Source organism: Cherax quadricarinatus, chromosome 12 (genome assembly GCF_038502225.1).
Source record: "Cherax quadricarinatus isolate ZL_2023a chromosome 12, ASM3850222v1, whole genome shotgun sequence".
Taxonomy (NCBI): Eukaryota; Metazoa; Arthropoda; class Malacostraca; order Decapoda; family Parastacidae; genus Cherax; species Cherax quadricarinatus.
In genome coordinates, this window is record NC_091303.1 from 44,103,764 (window position 1) to 44,123,537 (window position 19,774).

At 39.9% G+C, this 19,774-nt stretch overlaps 1 protein-coding gene across 4 annotated transcripts in view; it reads left to right on the top strand.

The window, feature by feature from the left end:
• LOC128686671 (unconventional myosin-IXb) overlaps window positions 1-19,774 on the top strand; it is an 857,686-nt gene that overhangs the window by 161,912 nt on the left and 676,000 nt on the right. For all 4 annotated transcript variants that reach the window (XR_011391908.1, XM_070084324.1, XM_070084325.1 and 1 more), the window contains exon 5: window positions 9,397-9,559. Coding sequence is in view for 3 of the 4 variants with exons in the window: in XM_070084324.1 (XP_069940425.1) it covers window positions 9,397-9,559 (163 nt within the window). In the remaining variant the exon portion in view is untranslated. The remainder of the gene's footprint in view (window positions 1-9,396; window positions 9,560-19,774) is intronic.

Genomic DNA, 19,774 nt, shown 5'->3' on the forward strand with positions numbered 1-19,774 from the left:
TTAGATGTTCGACGAAGTTCAATATTCATTTTCTCTATGACTCTCTCATACTTGTATTTTCCTGTTACCGGAGTTGATGAGACGACATGAATAACATCATCTGCAAACTGTGTCACAATTGTGTCATTAAACTCTGGTTGAGGAAGGTCATTCACATAAATGTTGAACAGGAGTGGACTGAGACAAGATCCTTGCGGGACACCAGCTGTCGGTATAAAAGGCTCTGTCGACCTGCCATGAAAGGTGGGAATGATTTTTCTTTGAGTTAAGAAATTATATATTAATCTGAGAAAAGTCCAGTTATGGTCTGGTAGGTCAATGAGTTTGTATATAAGGCCATCATGCCATAAGCTAGTGATGGAGTGAATGATGATGAAAGTTTTTCTTTTTCGGGCCACCCTGCCTTGGTGGGAACCCTCCCTCCGACCCCCGCAACTGGCAGCCAGCCCTCCCACCACTCAGTGTGGTGAGTGTTTTGTTTGTTCATTATTTGCTATTAAACTACAGAATAAATAATGTAAACCCATTCATGACTGCATATTGGAATGGCTATTAGGAAAGGTATTAGACGGTGACATCATGTGTTTACTCTTGAACACAGCAAAGAATCGAACATTTCTGCTATTGCTAATAATAACAATAGTAATAATAATAATAATAATAATAATAATAATAAATACGATATAATTGAAGAAGAAAATTGTACAAAAATACGAGGGAGTGGTTGACACATCGTCAGTGTGACTTTGTTTATGCTGGAGTGAACATTAGTCTCCCTGCTCTTCCAAACATTTCACAATAATTCAGCAGTTGAGGCAGTGGTATTTAATAACATATATGTTATAAATAATAATAGTACATGTTATTATTAATAACATGTATTATTATTAACATGTATGTATTTAATAACATATATGTTATAAATAATAATAGTACATATTGTTAATAACGTGTATTATTATTAACATGTATGTTATTAAATACCATTGCCTCAATCACTGCCTCTACCACTCCAGTCACACTCAATCTACAAGCACCAAACACAATGAATTATTGTGAAATGTTTGGAAGGGCAGGGAGACTAATGCTCACTCCAGCATAAACAAAGTCACACTGACGATGTGTCAACCACTCCCTCGTATTTTTGTACAATTTCCTTCTTCAATTATATCATATTTATTATTATTATTATTATTATTATTATTATTATTATTATTATTATTATTATTATTATTATTATTATTATTATTATTATTATTATTATTACTATTGTTATTATTAGCTGTAGCAGAAATGTTTAATTCTTTGCAGTGTTCAAGAGTAAACACATGATGTCACTGTCTAATACCTTTCCTAATAGTCATTCCAATATGCAGTCATGAATGGGTTTACATTATTTATACTGTAGTTTAATAGCAAATAATGAACAAACAAAACACTCACCACACTGAGTGGTGGGAGGGCTGGCTGCCAGTTGCGGGGGTCGGAGGGAGGGTAGTAGGGACTCGCAGGTGGTGGGAAACTTAAATAAGATTTGGCGGCTGGGAATTTGGTGGCTGGGATTTTGGCGGTTGGGAATTCGCGAATGTGTGAAGCCCGTGAAAGCTGGAAACGTGAATGTTGAGGGAGACCTGTATATATTTATGAACTCGTTACTGTATATACATAGTAATGAGTTTCCTTAACATCTATTAATATTCAGTCCAATTATCTCTTGCTGTTCATCATATATGTATAAGGTTTGTAATGTATGATAATGTTTTTTTCAGCATGATACAATGTTTGTACATAGGAGAATGACATTTGGGTGTACATGGCGAAAGCCCCTATATTTGCAGAACATTTCGGGCAAACTTAAGATTAACTCTTTCAGGGTTTCGGACGTACTAGTACAGCTTACGCACCAGGGTTTTTGACGTACTAGTACGCCTAAATTCTAGCGCCCTCAAATCTAGTGAGAGAAAGCTGGTAGGCCTACATATGAAAGAATGGATCTATGTGGTCAGTGTGTGCAGTATAAAAAAAATCCTGCAGCACACAGTGCGTAATGAGAAAAAAAACTTTTACCATGTTTTGGATTAAAACAGTGACTTTGCACAGTATTTTCGTATGATATTTATTGGTGTATTCTAGTTTTCCTGGTCTCATTTTATAGAATGGAAGACATATTACAGAAATTGAGATGATTTTGACTGGTTTTACAATGAAAAGTACCTTGAAATTGAGCTCAAAGTAGCAGAAATGTTCGATTTTTACCAAAGTTCAAAAGTAAACAAATCATGCTAAGTGTCCAATACACGTCAACTGGTGAGTCTAATATTCTTTCACAAGTGCGCCGATATTATTTATACCATTTCTACACTAATGCAGTAGTCTGCATAACAGTAAATCTTCTATTTTTTTGTGAGAATAAAAATTCAAAGTGGAAAGCAAAAGAATGTAAGAGGGGTGTAGGGACGTGACTAATGAAAATAGGAAATGTTATTTTAGTGCCAGGAATGTCTTTCTTGTATATTCTGGACCCTATTTGGAAATTGGCATCTTTTGAAATTTGTGTGAAATTGGCAAAATTGCTAAATTCTGACCACTGTATTGGATAGTTGAAATCGGTAAATGGGTGGTTTCTTGTACTCATTCAATAGAAAAAATGGAGTTCTAGTGAAATAATTATGATTTTTGTCGACTAGTACACTGGAATTGGCTGAAAATAGTGTAGACAGCCTGTACTGTCTGCACAGACAGCCCATGCTGTCTGCCAGCTTAGTTCATATTTCGCGCCATGCTGGTGCTGCCACCTATAGGCGTTGCCACTTCAGCCTGCCTGCCCTTGCCTCACTCTCACTCACACAGCGGCCTAGCAGGAAGACACAAGGCCTACTCCTAGCTCTCTCTCGTGGGATGGCCCTCCCGGGCCATGGGCACAACACACAAGCCTGTGTACCCACCACGACACTTAACAATAAAGTAAGAAGCCTCCGAAGACGTATCATTTACTCCCCGCTACCAGAACACCAAATAAACTCATTATAATAGGGCACAAAATGGGCAAAATTGCCGATGCGTAAACATCGTTGAGACGGCTAACTTTGCAAGAGCATAATTAAAATTTCATACTTTTGGTGTCATTATGATCGGGAAAAGATTCTCTATCTTTTCATAAGAAAAAATAATTTTTTTTTTTGGAAATTTGGGTGACCCTGAGAACAAGTCTGGGAGAGGGCCTGGGGACCCTGAAAGGGTTAATAAGGCAGTAACAGTAAAGTGTAAATTTAGGAGTTTACAATTAATGCAAGAGAACTGAATATTCTATTAGTTCATGCTGCATGGCTTTAACAAGTTTAATTGAGAGGAATTTCAGGTGTGATTATAAACCAGTATGGGAGGGTTACAGATATTGAGAGTAAGTATATATTGTTTATAATGTTTTACATATGTTTGTGACATTGAGAATATGCATGTATAGTTTTTACATATTTAGCTGTTGCTAAGATATGTTAGGGAGATAGTGCTTTTTTTCAAATTCAGTTCAAATTCAAAGTTTATTCTCTAAAAGATTACAATGTTAATGGTAGTTTTGACAATCTAAATCTGTGCTGGTGTTCTTTGGGAAATTTAGTATTTTCTAGTAATTTGCTTGTTACATTTGTTATGACAAACATTTATATGTTCCCTATTTCCTGCCTATTTTTTCTTAATATAGTTTCTATATCACACTATGTAGGTTGAAAGATAGCATTCATCCAGGTTAAGATAAGATAAGATAAGATTTCGTTCGGATTTTTAACCCCGGAGGTTAGCCACCCAGGATAACCCAAGAAAGTCAGTGTGTCATCGAGGACTGTCTAACTTATTTCCATTGGGGTCCTTAATCTTGTCCCCCAGGATGCGACCAACACCAGTCGACTAACACCCAGGTACCTATTTGCTGCTAGGTGAACAGGACAACAGGTGTAAGGAAACGTGTCGAAATGTTTCCACCCGCCGGGAATCGAACCCGGGCCCTCCGTGTGTGAAGCGGGAGCTTTAGCCACCCGGCCACCCATTCTACTGTCCTGTCAGAGGAGTTTGAAATGGAAACTAGAAAAAGTGTTTTGCACTTGGGCAGGATTGCTGATTTTTTCTTTGTCATTCAAACATGTTAGATGGCGGGTAAATCTTACAAACTTCTACTTACATTCAGTATACACATATATCTACTTTCCTATGTGCTTCCTAATATGTAGTTCTTATTCCTGTAATATTTCCTGTTCAGGCCCTTGAACTACTAAGAGATAATAGATAACATTCTAATATCTGGCAGTTAATCAGTTGTTAAAGATCAGTGTAAGTGGCTTACTGTTATATCAGCTCCTACACAAAAAACCCACATTTAAGAGTGGAGACTTAGAATAACATTTTGGTCTCTCCTGGACCATTATCATGTCAGCTGATTGAGAAAAATCAGAGACCAGAGGACAGGTTGGAAAGACCTGTCTTATGGTTTTCTCTGCTTTGTCTCACACAATTGTGATTTGAGAGTGTTCCAGGATGGACTGAAATGTGTCATATATTTCTTTTCTTAAGTGTGGGTCATTGTATATTGTTCCAGACACTGTATTGCAACTTAGTATTCATGGTGATTTTTCAGTAGGGTTCTGAAGTCACCAGGAGTCTGTACTTCCTCATTAGTCATTTCAGTACTTCATAGTTAGCCTTGGTTTGTCCTCATATCAGGTCTTTGATGTTTGGTTTGACCTACAATACAGTGGAACCTCGGTTTTTGTATGCCCTGGTTTTTATCCCAGTTTTCGTACATCCGCTCGGTTTTCGTAGAGTTGACAATGGTCCGCTGTACCAAATGCATCTGCCTGCCCACGCCCACACAAAGCATCTCATGCATTCTGGCTCAGTCTGGCTTTGTTTCTCGTTGAGTAGGCAAAGTGGAATGAGTTGCAAAGTTTTGTGGAGAAATATCACCCTAACAAAGCTGCTGCAAGCTGTGTCAGCAACATGTTCAATGACAATGCCTTGTCCCATTTTACGTAAATCTTAAGAGACGCCAGAAACAAACCTCTCTGGACAGATTTTTTGTGTGACAGGGGTCCAGTGACTCTCAAGCTGGTCCTAGTGCCAGTAAAAGACAAAGAAGGAAAGTAACCCCAGATAGGGCCTTGATACCTGAAGTCTTTATGGAGGGGGATTCCCCTTTCAAGCAATAACCTCTCCTCCCTCTCCCCTCCTCACCATCTTCCATACGCCAATAAGTCTCTTCAATAAAGGTAAAAGCGATTTAAATGCTCATTTATCCATTAAAATTAGTCATTTATATTTATTTCTCATTGTTTTCTGTATGTAAAATTATAGTTATTCTCTATGAAATGCATTTTTTGCTAATATTTTTGGGTGTCTGGAATGGATTAATTGGATTTGATTATTTCTTATGTGAAATATTTCTTCGGTTTTCGTCCATATCGGATTTTGACCGACTTTCTGGAATGGATTAAGGACGAAAACTGGGGTTCCACTGTACCAATAATTATCTAAATTGATGCAAATATTGAAAGTTCTTTATATATATATATTCAAAATCTTGAGAATACACATGCCTTGAAGAGTACTTTATCTTCATGGCTTGTCAACCATTGTTTTGAAGTTTCTTTTTATCTAGCCACTCATTTTCTTTGCCAGTTATTTTCCTTGCAAACTCTGGAACTACTGTATCATGTAGTGAGATAGGAAGGTATGCGTTTCTGACTGGACTGTTAACCCTTTCAGGGTTCAGAGGCCAAATTTCAGTGTGCACCAGGGTCCAAGAATTTAAAAAAAAAAAAAAAAATATTTTTTTCTTATGAAATGGTAGAGAATTTTTTTCTGAAGGTAATAAAACAAAAAGTACGATATTTGATGGAAAATTGACAAAATTAGGCTCGCGCGAATTTTGATGTGTCAGCGACATTTACGAATTGGCGATTTTGCCAACTTTGACTCCCATTTTAGGCCAATTGCATTATTCCAGTTGACCAAACTCTTAGCTATTTTACTAGTACAGTAGACCCCCGGTTCGCGATATTAATCCGTTCCTGAGAGCTCATCGCAAACCAAAATTATCGGAAAGCAAATCAATTTTCCCCATAAGAAATAATGGAAATCAAATTAATCTGTGCAAGACACCCAAAAGTATAAAAAAAAAAACTTTTACCACATGAAATATTAAGTTTAATGCAATAGAATAATTGCAATAACAACAATAACAATAAATAACAAAAGAATAATTGACACTTACCTTTAATGAAGATCTGGTGATGATTGATGGGATGGGAGGAGGAGAGAGTGTGGATGGTGTTAGCATTTAGAAGGGGAATCCCCCTCCATTAGGACTTGAGGTAGCAAGTCCTTTTCCGGGGTTACTTCCCTTCTTCTTTTAATGCCACTAGGACCAGGTTGAGAGTCACTGGACTTGTGTCACACAACATATCTGTCCATAGAGGCCTGTACCTCTCGTTCCTTTATGACTTTCCTAAAGTGTTTCACAACATTGTCAGTGTAATAGTCACCAGCACGGCTTGCAATAGCTGTGTGAGGGTGATTTTCATCCATAAAAGTTTGCACTTCAAGCCACTTTGCACATATTTCCTTAATCTTTGAAGTAGGCAACTTCTTCAATTTCTCTCTCCCCTCCTCTGAAGCAGTTTCCTCAGGTCTGGCCTCTTGCTGTTGAAGATGATCTAGCAGCTCATCAGTGGTTAGTTCTTCATTGTCTTCCTCCACCAACTCTTCCACATCCTCCCCACTAACCTCCAACCCCAAGGACTTCCCCAATGCCACAATGGATTCCTCAACTGGCATAGGCTTCTCAGGGTTAGCCTCAAACCCTTCGAAATCCCTTTTGTCTACACATTCTGGCCACAGTTTTTTCCAGGCAGAGTTCAAGGTCCTCTTAGTCACTCCCTCCCAAGCCTTACCTATAAGGTTTACACAATTGAGGATATTAAAGTGATCCTTCCAAAACTCCTTTAGAGTCAATTGAGTTTCTGTGGTCACTTCAAAGCACCTTGAAGTTGCAAATAGCCTGCTGGTCCATGGGCTGCAGGAGAGGAGTGGTATTAGGAGGCAAAAACTTGACCTTAATGAAACTCATGTCCCCAGAAAGTCGCTCTGCCAAGTCTATAGGATGACCAGGGGCATTGTCTAATACCAGGAGGCACTTAAGGTCTAATTTCTTTTCAATTAGGTAGTTTTTCACAGTGGGGGAAAATGCATGGTGTAACCAGTCATAGAAAAAGTCCCTAGTGACCCATGCCTTACTGTTTACCCTCCACAGCACACACAAATTAGCCTTGAGGACATTCTTTTGCCTGAATGCTCTGGGAGTTTCTGAGTGATACACCAATAAAGGCTTCACTTTGCAATCACCACTAGCATTGGCACACATCAACAGAGCAAGCCTGTCTTTCATAGGCTTATGTCCTGGGAGTGCCTTTTCCTCCTGAGTAATGTAGGTCCTGCTTGGTAATTTCTTCCAAAACAGGCCTGTTTCATCACAATTAAACACTTGTTCAGGTTTCAATCCTTCAGCCTCTATGTACTCCTTGAATTCATGCACATATTTTTCAGCCGCTTTGTGGTCTGAACTGGCAGCCTCACCATGCCTAATCACACTATGTATGCCACTACGATTCTTAAATCTTTCAAACCAACCTTTGCTGGCCTTAAATTCACTCACATCACCACTAGTTGCAGGCAATTTTTTTACCAAATCGTCATGCATCTGCTTAGCCTTTTCACAAATGATCGCTTGAGAGATGCTATCTCCTGCTATCTGTTTTTCATTCATCCACACCAATAACAGTCTCTCAACATTTTCTAACACTTGCGGTCGCTGTTTTGTAATCACAGTTGCACCTTTTGCAAGAACAGCTTCCTTGATTGCCGTTTTCCTGGTCACTATAGTAGAGATGGTTGATTGGGGTTTACTATACAACCTGACCAGCTCCGACACACGCACTCCACTTTCGCACTTTGCAATTATCTCTTTCTTCATTTCAATATTCATTAACACCTTTTTTCTCAAAGGGTTGGCACTAGAAGCTTTCTTGGGGCCCATGGTGACTTATTTTGCAGAAACAAGCACCACAAACAGTGATAATATGGAATGTACAGAATGTATCCTTAGATGCGCGCACACTGGCTGGCTTGTAAACACTGGCACACACGGGGCAGTTCAGGCCACACGTGGACACATCTTGTACAAACTGCATCGCATACTGGGTTTTGTATCGGGAAGCGAGGCAAATTTTCTGTGATATAATGCATCGGTTACAGGATTTATCAGATACCAATAGCATCGCGAACCGGGGGTCCACTGTATTACTTCTAGTCTATCGAGTGAGCACAACAAATCGCCCAGTCAACTGTTTCAACTACAAAATAAAGTGATCGGAAATTAGTAATTTTGTCAATTTAACACAAAGTTCGAAATATTCCAATTTCAAAATAGGGTCCAGAATAAACAATGTAGGCATTCCTGGCACTAAACTAACATTTCCTCTGTTCATTAGTTATGTTTTCAGGCTTTACAAATGAATTCCATTTTGATTTTTTATTCACGTAATGAATTTTTATCCAAACCAAAAAATAGAAGATTTATTGTTATGCAATATTGTAATAATTGTATAAATATCATCACCACATTTGTGAATGTATATTAGACCCGCCAGCTGTATTAGACGTGTGAGGTCATTTGTTTACTCTTGAACATCGGCAAAAATTTAACATTTCCGCTACTTTGAGCTCAGTTTCAAGCCATTTCCCGTACTAAAGCCAATCAAAATCATCTCTATTTCTGTAATATATCTTCGATTCTATCAAATGAGACCAAGAAATCGCAAATACAACTATAAAAAACATACGAAAAAACACTGCAAAGTTCCTGTTTTAATCGAAAATCACAGTCTCAGTTTTTTTTCTCTCATTATATACTGTGTGCTGCAGGATTTGTTTTATGTGGTGCACACATACCACATAGATGTATTCTCTTATATCTAGGCCCAAATTTACCACTCACAGCTTATCAGAGTGAGCTGAGCTCATGGCGTAGATCTACGGTTTGGACCCTCAATGTAAAGCCGTAGATCTACGGCACAGACCCTGAAAGGGTTAATTAGTGAACCAGTTATGCTTTCATCACAAGTCAGTAAGCATATAGCAACATTGAAAACTAACTTTAATTAAATTAGAAATTCAATTAATGTCTGAATATCTGAGCTGGAATCACTTGATTGTCATCCAGATATACACTAACCATTCTAACACCATGGCCAGTACGTGAATAAGATGAACAAGGATCTAGAAATTAAAATATAATATAGTTTTGTAAATTCATTGTTTGTAAGTTTAGTGTTGCTTTACTACCACCAGGGCATGTGTTCAGAAGTACCTGTTGGAGAAGTCCAGGATCTGTTCTCAAGCTCACAATGAGCGCAGTTATCATGTCTTCTATTACCTTCTTGCTGGGGCATCTTCACAAGTACGTCAAGCCCTTCACCTTCTAAAACCAGCTGACTACCGCTACCTCAATCAGGTTAGCATTGTAACTCTCTTGTATATACAAACATTTTCAGTTACTAGGTTTAGTTTTTTAATTGATACTGTATATGTTGCTGATAAGAATGTCCCTAATACACATCTATGTTTCTGATAAGAATGTCCCTAATACACATCTATGTTGACAGTACATGTAGCAGTTTTATTCAAAGTCTTGTAATGATTTTCAATACATTTCCAAACTGTGCTATCATATTTTATTTTGGGCAAATTAAATGTTTAGTATTAAAGTCATCTGACAAGATGAGCCTTTATTATGTATAGTTTTGCTCTTGAGCAAAATGTTCAGTAATGATTTACTCTGCTAAGTGTCTTCTTTTTTTGCGTTTGAGGACAGTTAACCTATCATTCCACATTTACATTTCATGTTATTAAAATGAAGAATTATTAGCATTTAAAACATGATGATGAAGTATTTTGAAATAAAAGAAGTGGAAGAGATTATTTAAGTACAATATACAGTGTTATAAGTGTGTCAGATCATTAAATAACTAGATTCAGTAGAATGAGTATAAAGAAATACTCTCAGACATTCTGTGCCTAAGGTGGTTGTAGAGGGGTTAGCATGTTAGGTATTGCAAATCAGATATGATCATGACAAAGATTTTGATATGCTATAACAATATACACTCAGTGACCACTATTTGGTGTTCAGCCCAAACATTAGAATTGGGAAGAAATGTGATCTGAGCGACTTTGATTGTGAAATGATTGTTGGTTCCAAATGGGGTGGTTTGAGTATCTCAGAAACTGCTGATCTGGGATTTTCATGCACAACATTCTTTAGAGTTTACAGAGAATTCTGTGAAAAACCCAAAACATCCAGTGAGTGGCAGCCCTAGGGGCAAAAATGCCTTGTTAATGAGAGAGGTCAGAGGAGAATCGCTAGACAGGTTCAGTCTTAGAGGAAGGCAAAAATAAGTTAAAAGATCAGTCATTACAACAGTGGTATGCAGAAGAGTGTCTCTGAATGCACAGCAAATTGAAGTGGATGAGATTCAGAAGCAGATCATACTAGGATACACTCCTGTCAGCTAACAACAGGAAGCTGAGGCCAATGAGGCATTGGTGAGCCAGAGAGGCATTGGCTCCTCAAAACTGGACAGTTGAAGGCTGGATAAGTGTCGCCTTGTCTCATGACGCCTGATTTCTGCTGCAACATTCAGATGGTAGGGTAAGAATTTGGTATAAACCTTTGGGCTGTGGTGAAATAGGAGATTTGCAGCATTAATGTGCAGCTGACATATCTGCAGCAACTGCATCATGCTGTTATGTCAGTGTGGACCAGAATCTCTAATTAATGTTTCCAGCACTTTGTTGAATCCATGCCATGAAGAATTCAGGCTGTTCTGGGAGCAAAGGGCAGGGGGGGGGGGAGGCTCTTACTCGGTACTAGATGGGTGTACCTAATAAAGTGGCCAGTGAGCGTATTTGCTGTAATTATAAATGTTGATCTAAAAGAAATTATATATTTGAGGGTAATTAGAATAGGGATGGGACAATATCAAAATTTTTTTTTTAATGCCGATACTCATTTTTAGGCTGATACCAATACCATCAAAATAGCCACTACTTACCGATATTGGCACTGATACTGATACCATCAAAATTAACTGATACTGATACTTCGGCACATCCCTAGTAAAGACTGAAGGATATTTGGAGGTATATACAGTAGGATCATTACCTAGTTGTAGCTACAGTTAGAGTAAGAGGTAGATGGGACAAGAGGAAAATGGCAACAACAAGTAAGAGGGAGGTGAAAGTGTATAAACTAAGGGAGGAGGAAATTCGGGTCCCACCCACGGCCTCCCCTCCTGGCACCCTCACCTTCTTTCCACAGACCCCTATCTCCCAGCTCACCACCCCACCGCACAGCCCCCTCCTCCTATTGTCCCTACCCTCTACCCAAGGATATCCACCGCCCAGCCCATCCATCCTACCAGCCACCCCACCACCAGCCGCACATAATAAATACACCATCCACCACATACACCTGTTTTAAAAGTAATCATAGCCAGGAATAAAGGTTGTTGTATATGTGAAAAAATCTTTGGGAGAAACATGAGGGGCATTGATTGTGAAATATGCGGTAAAACATCACATATGTCATGTACAAAGCTTCCTGCAACCATGACAAATGACCAAAAACAAGAAAGTCGTTTCTGGATTTGCCTCAGTGAAAGGGACAGCTGGTTAAGCGTAAGAGAGGTACTGAAAAGTGAAAACATAGAAAGCGTAATGAAGTTCCTAAGGAGCTTGCCAGAGCTATACAAAGAGTGGAAAACAAGGGAAAAGGAACAAGAAAAGGAGGAAAATGCAAATAGAGGTGAAAACCAAGGAGTGAAAGCAAGAGCAAGAGTAGAAAACGTCATACAGAGCAAGTCGGAAAAGGAAACAGGGATACTTAACATAGCGGAAAGGGGAAGGGAGGATGAGAAAACTAGAACATGAACAAACAAAAATGAGCAAAGGGAAGAAATTATCCTAGAAGAAAGTGAACAAGGGAACTCAGATCAGGTGGCAGAACTTAGGAACGACACAGAATCAATAAATGTAGGTAATCAGAACATTTGCAGTTACTATGCTAAAGGTATGTGCCTATATGGCAGAGATTGTTGGAATAAACACACCAGAAAATGTGCGAACATGTTGAGGAAGGGAAAGTGTTGTTTCAACAAAGAGTGCAGGTACTTCCATCCAGTAATGTGTAAAGCTTCAACGTAGTCCAGAGAATGTTATGACCTGAGCTGCCCAGACAATCATGTAAAAGGAACGCAGCGCTATAGAGTTAGCAGAGAAAGGGAAATTGAACAGCATTCTTTTTTAGACAAAAAGAGAAAAGATCAAAACAAAGGAAGAGACAAACAGGGGGAATGGTACAGAGAGGACAGGTGGGCAGTAAAATGGGGTGTACCAAACCAGGCATCAGCCCGTCAAGGCCGAATAAGCAAACAAACGTGAAGCCAGTACTGAAGAAACCAGGGGCGTGTACACCAGGGGACTTACCAGGTAGTACAGCATCAGTGGTACTAATGAAACACAAAGTGAGCCAAAACATCCCACTTGGTAATTCCTGCTTCATATTTGCAAATATACAGGGTTTGAAATCAGATAAAAATGACAAAGTTAGTTATGTCAGTGTGCTCCTGACAGAAGTGAATGCCATATTCGGAGCATTTACAGAAACACATACAAGGGATGTTTTGGATGGAGAGATAAAGATAGAAAACTACAACATGTATAGATGTGATAGAATCAATAGGTCACAGGGAGGAGTAGGAATCTATGTAAAGGATACTTTCTGTTCCACAGAAGTGATGAACTCTACGAATGATATAGTAGAAATTCTAGGCATTAAAGTTGAAAATAGGAATTTGGTAATTATCCTAGTATACAAACCACCATCAGCAACTGCTGAGGAATTCACTGATCAGTTAAGTAAGATAAATAGCTATCTGGATAGGCTAGAAAGTCCTACACCAAATATTTTACTCCTTGGAGATTTTAATCTCCCTCATGTAAAATGGAAGATGGCACAACATAATGTTATACCAGAAATATCTCCGGGAAGCATCCTGGCTCAACAGGTACATACCAGGGAAATAATGAGGCTTTGTGAAAAGTACTCTTTAAACCAACAGGTAATTGATCCCACTAGAAATGAAAATACCCTGGATTTGATATTCACAAACAACAAGGAACTGATCAGAGATCTGTAAGGATTTAATGTTAAGAATTAATCTAAGTCTGCCCGAAATGCCTAGCCATGCTAGGTGTCCTAGTGGCCCCCCTCTGTAATTAGTATTTTATAACATGTAAACCACAGAATACCCAAAACCTGTAAACCCCCACATTGTAACCCTTATAGAGAATAAACTTGAATTGAATAACAGTTTCCAAAACTATTTACTCTGATCATAACATCATAGAGGTTCAAACTAGTATTAACTCAGGGGTAGGAAACTGCATCGCTAAAGTTAGAGACGGGATGTTCAGTAAGTTTAATTTTAACAACCATAGAATTAACTGGGAAAAAATAAACCAAGAGCTATCAGACATACCCTGGGAATCAGACATGAGCACCCTAAATCCCCACCAGTGCCTAGAGAAGCTGAATACAGAAGCATACAAAGTACATATGAAACATGTCCCATTGAGGAAACCCAGAGGAAGATCAGATATAGAGAGAGAGCATAGGAGATAGTACAGAAGAAGAAAATGAATTACTAAACTGCTTAAAAAAACAAATATACTACAACAGAGGAAAGATAGACTTAGCAGAGAGATCACTGAATTAGAGCAAAAACTTAGGATGTCATAACTCACAGAAGAAGTACAAAGGGAACAAAAGGCCATACAGGATATTGCAAGAAACCCAAACTATTTCTATTCCTATGCAAAATCCAAGCTAAGAACTACCTGTAGAATTGGACCACTACTGAGAGGAGACTCGTATACCGATGATGAACAGGAAGTGAGTGAAATCCTAAAAGAACAGTATGAGTCGGTGTTCAGCAACCCACTAAATGACAGCAAGGTAGAAAATGCAGAAATATTTTTCACTCCTGAAGAAGGCTGCACAGACCAACTAACTGACATAAGTACAAATACCATAGATTTCGAAAAAGAAATGGAAAACATGCCCACTCACTCAGCACCTGAATCAGAGTCATGGAATGCTCTATTTATAAAGAAGTGCAAAGTACCACTAGCACGAGCCCTCAGTATTCTTTGGAGAAAGAGCTTAGAACTAGGTGAAATACTGGAGGCCTTAAAGAGTGCAGACATAGCTCCTTTGCACAAGGGAGGTAGTAGAGGACAAGCTAAAAATTACAGACCAGTAGCCCTAACCTCTCGCATCATAAAAATCTTCAAAAGAGTGATGAGACGGCAGGTTACAAATTTCATGGAGCAGCACAACCAACATAGCCCGAACCAGCATGGTTTTAGAGCAGGACGATCATGTCTGTCACAGCTGCTGAACCATTATGACAGAATTACGGAGGCACTGGAAGACGACCAAAACGCAGATGTGATTTACACAGATTTTGCAAAGGCGTTTGACAAATGCGATCATGGAGTGATAGCGCACAAAATGAAGGCCATGGGCATTACGGGGAAGGTAGGCAGATGGATTTTCGGTTTCCTAACACACAGAACACAAAAAGTAGTAGTGAACAGGGCAAGATCCAGCATCAGCGAGGTCAAAAGCTCAGTTCCCCAAGGCACTGTCCTGGCACCTCTGCTGTTCTCATCCTCATAGCAGACATAGACAAAAACACCTGGCACACTTCTGTATCATTTGCAGTTGACACTAAAATAAGCATGACAGTCAGTACGGTAGAGGACACTGAAAAAGTACAGAAAGACATAAACAGGGTTTTCCAGTGGGCAGTGGAAAACAATATGATGTTCAATGGTGATAAGTTCCAGCTGCTTAGGTATGGAAAGAATGAAGAACTCAAAAGGAGCACTATATACAAAACTCAAGAGGGTCACCAAATGGAACGTAAGGAACACGTAAAAGACCTAGGAATAATTATGTCAGCTGACCTTTCTTTTAAAGACCATAACAAGACAAAGATCACAACATCCAGGAAGATGACTGGGTGGGTATTGAGAATTTTCAAAATAAGGGAAAAAATGCCGATGGTGACACTCTTCAAATCGCTAGTGCTCCCTCACTTAGAATATTGCTTGGTGCTGACAGCCCCGTTCAGGGCAGGAGAAATATCGGAGCTGGAACAAATACAGAGATAGTTTACGGCTCACATTGAGCCAGTAAAGCACCTAAACTACTGGGAACGCCTGCAAGTCTTGAACATGTACTCATTGGAGCGGAGGAGAGAGAGGTACATGATAATATATACCTGGAAGATACTCGAGGGCTTGGTCCCAAATCTGCACACTGCCATAACAACATACTGGAGTGAGAGATATGGGAGGAAGTGTAAAATAAACCCAGTGAGCAGTAGGGGTGCAGTGGGGACAATAAGGGAACACTGTATCAACATCTGGGGTCCCAGACTTTTCAACATCTTACCAGAAGATATCAGAAACACTGCTGGAACAAGTGTTGAAGCTTTCAAGAGGAAACTAGACAAGTATCTTCACCAGGTGCCAGATCAACCAGGCTGTGATGGATATATGGTGCAGCGGGCCTCCAGCAGCAACAACCTGGTTGACCAGGCGAGCACCAGACAAGCCTGGCCCATGGCCGGGCTCAGAGAGTAGATATACTCTAGAAATTCTTCAAAGGTATATCAAAGGTAACTATTGGCAGAAAGGTGGGCTGGTGCAGGTGTGAGTAGTGGGGGGGTTGAGGAAGGTTGGAATAGTTTTAAAAATGCAGTATTAGAATGTGGGGCAGAAGTTTGTGGTTATAGGAGGGTGGGTGCAGGAGGAAAGAGGAGTGATTGGTGGAATGATGAAGTAAAGGGTGTGATAAAAGAGAAGAAAGTAGCTTATGAGAGGTATTTACAAAGCAGAAGCATTGTAAGAAGAGTAGAGTATATGGAGAGTAAAAGAAAGGTGAAGACAGTGGTGAGAGAGTGCAAAAGGAGAGCTGATGATAGACTGGGAGAGGTACTGTCAAGAAATGTTAATGAAAATAAGAAAAAAATTTGGAGTGAGTTAAACAAGTTAAGAAAGCCTAGGGAACGTATGGATTTGTCAGTTAAAAACAGAGTAGGGGAGTTAGTAGATGGGGTGATGGAAGTTTTGAGTAGATGGGGAGAATATTTTGAGGAACTTTTAAATATTTACAAAGAAAGGGAGGCGGTAATTTCATGCCTTGGCCAGGGAGGTATACCATATTTTAGGAGTGAAGAAGAGCAGGATGTGAGTGTGGGGAAGGTGCGTGAGGCATTACGTAGAATGAAAGGGGGTAAAGCAGCTGGAACTGAGGGGATCATGACAGAAATGTTAAAAGCAGGGGGATATAGTGTTGGAGTGGTTGGTATTTTTGTTTAATAAATGTATGAAATATTTAGTAATATTTAGTGAAGGGATTCAGGGAAACCGGTTATTTTCATATAGTCGGACTTGAGTCCTGGAAATGGGAAGTACAATGCCTGCACTTTAAAGGAGGGGTTTGGGATATTGGCAGTTTGGAGGGATATGTTGTGTATCTTTATATGTGTATGCTTCTAAACTGTTGTATTCTGAGCACCTCTGCAAAAACAGTGATAATGTGCGAGTGTGGTGAAAGTGTTGAATGATGATGAAAGTATTTTCTTTTTGGGGATTTTCTTTCTTTTTTGGGTCACCCTGCCTCGGTGGGAGACGGCCGACTTGTTGAAAAAAAAAAAAAAATGTATGAAAGAGGGGAAGGTACCTAGGGATTGGCAAAAGGGGGACAAAAGAGATTGTAAAAATTATAGAGGAATAAGTTTACTGAATATACCAGGAAAAGTGTACAGTAGGGTTATTATTGAAAGAATTAGAGGTAAGACAGAATGTAGAATTGCGGATGAGCAGGAGGTTTTAGAGTGGGTAGGGGATGTGTAGATCAAGTGTTTACATTGAAGCATATATGTGAGCAGTATTTAGATAAAGGTAAGGAAGTTTGTATTGCATTTATGGATTTAAGGGGAGCATTGTGGCAGATGTTGCAAGTACAGTGGACCCCCACATACCGCACGCATCGCATACCGTACAATCTGCATACCGCTCGCTTTTTTCGCAAAAATTTTGCCTCGCATACCGCCCAAAAACCCGCTCACCGCCCTTCGTCCGAGACGCGTCCAATGTGCGGCCTGAGCCACGCTCACATGTTCCGCCGGTGGCATTGTTTACCAGCCAGCCTCCGCGGTAACATCCAAGCATACAATCGGAACATTTCGTATTATTACAGTGTTTTTGGTGATTTTTTCTGGAAAATAAGTGACCATGGGCCCCAAGAAAGCTTCTAGTGCCAACCCTACAGCAATAAGGGTGAGAATTACTATAGAGATGAAGAAAAAGATCATTGGTAAGTATGAAAGTGGAGTGCGTGTCTCCGAGCTGGCCAGGTTGTATAATAAACCCCAATCAACCATCGCTACTATTGGTGGTACAGCTGCTGCTGTACCACCATCAGCTGCTGCTGCACTGTCAGCTGCTGCTGCACTGTCAGCTGCTGCTGCACTGTCAGCTGCTGCTGCACTGTCAGCTGCTGCTGCTGTTGTACTACCGTCAGCTGCTGCTGCTGCTGTAGCATCGTCTGCTGCTGCTGTAGCATCGTCTGCTGCTGCTGTAGCATCGTCTGCTGCTGCTGTAGCATCGTCTGCTGCTGCTGTAGCATCGTCTGCTGCTGCTGTAGCATCGTCTGTTGCTGCTGTAGCATCGTCTGCTGCTGCTGTAGCATCGTCTGTTGCTGCTGTAGCATCGTCTGTTGCTGCTGTACCACCGTCAGCTGCTGTAGCACCGTTGTTGGTGTGGCTTATTGAGAATACCAAGAAACAATTAACCCCAGAGGATTTGCCACCCAGGATAACCCAAAAAAGTCAGTGTCATCGAAGACTGTCTAACTTATTTCCATTGGGGTCCTTAATCTTGTCTCCCAGGATGCAACCCACACCAGTCGACTAACACCCAGGTGAACAGGGAAAAATGCCTGGAACTAGTGCTCATATTGGTGAATTTAAAGCCAGCAAAGGTTGGTTTGAGAGATTTAAGAATCGTAGTGGCATACACAGTGTGATAAGGCCTGTTCTGGAAGAAAATGCCAAACAGGACCTACAGTACTCAGGAGGAAAAGGCACTCCCAGGACACAGTGTCTCATCAGTCATTGCTGCATCTTCAATAAAGGTAAGTGTCATTTATTCTTCATTTAGTAGAGTAGTACATGCACAATATATATTGTGCATGTACTACTCTACTATTGTGCATGTATCCTTCTCTCTGTGTGTAGGAAAATGTATATTTCATGTGATAAAATTTTTTTTTTCATACTTTTGGGTGTCTTGCACGGATTAATTTGATTTCCATTATTTCTTATGGGGAAAATTCATTCGCATACCGAACATTTCGCATAACAATCAGCCCTCTTGCACGGATTAAAGTCGCTATGCGGGGGTCCACTGTATATGGAATAGGTGGTAAGTTCCTAAATGCTGTAAAGAGTTTTTATGAGGAAAGTGAGGCTCAGGTTAGGGTGTGTAGAAGAGAGGGAGACTACTTCCCAGTGAAAGTAGGTCTTAGATAGGGATGTGTAATGTCACCATGGTTGTTTAATATATTTATAGATGGCGTTGTAAGAGAAGTAAATGCTAGGGTGTTCGGGAGAGTGGTGGGATTAAATTATGGGAATTAAATACAAAATTGGAAGTGACACAGTTACTTTTTGCTGATGATACTGTGCTTATGGGAGATTCTAAAGAAAAATTGCAGAGGTTAGTGGACGAATTTGGGAGTGTGTGTAATGGTAGAAAGTTGAAAGTAAACATAGAAAAGAGTAAGGTGATGAGGGTATCAAATGATTTAGATAAAGAAAAATTGGATATCAAATTGGGGAGGAGGAGTATGGAAGAAGTGAATGTTTTCAGATATTTGGGAGTTCACTTGTCAGCAGATGGATTTATGAAGGATGAGGTTAATCATAGAATTGATGAAGAAAAAAAGGTGAGTGGTGCATTGAGGTATATGTGGAGACAAAAAATGTTATCTATGGAGGCAAAGAAGGGAATGTATGAAAGTATATTAGTACCAACACTCTTATATGGGTATGAAGCATGGGTTGTAAATGCTACAGCGAGGAGGCGGTTGGAGGCAGTGGAAATGTCCTGTCTAAGGGCAATGTGTGGTGTAAATATTATGCAGAAAATTCGAAGTGTGGAAATTAGGAGAAGGTGTGGAGTTAATAAAAGTATTAGTCAGAGGGCTGAAGAGGGTTTGTTTAGGTGGTTTGGTCATTTAGAGAGAATGGATCAAAGTAGAATGACATGGAGAGCGTATAAATCTGTAGGGGAAGGAAGGCGGGGTAGCGGTCGTCCTCGAAAAGGTGGGAGGGAGGGGGTAAAGGAGGTGTTGTGGGCGAGGGGTTTGGACTTCCAGCAAGCGTGCGTGAGCGTGTTTGATAGGAGTGAATGGAGATGAATGGTATTTGGGACCTGAGAAGCTGTTGGAGTGTGAGCAGGGTAATATTTAGTGAAGGGATTCAGGTAAACCGGTTATTTTATATATCCGGACTTGTGTCCTGGAAATGGG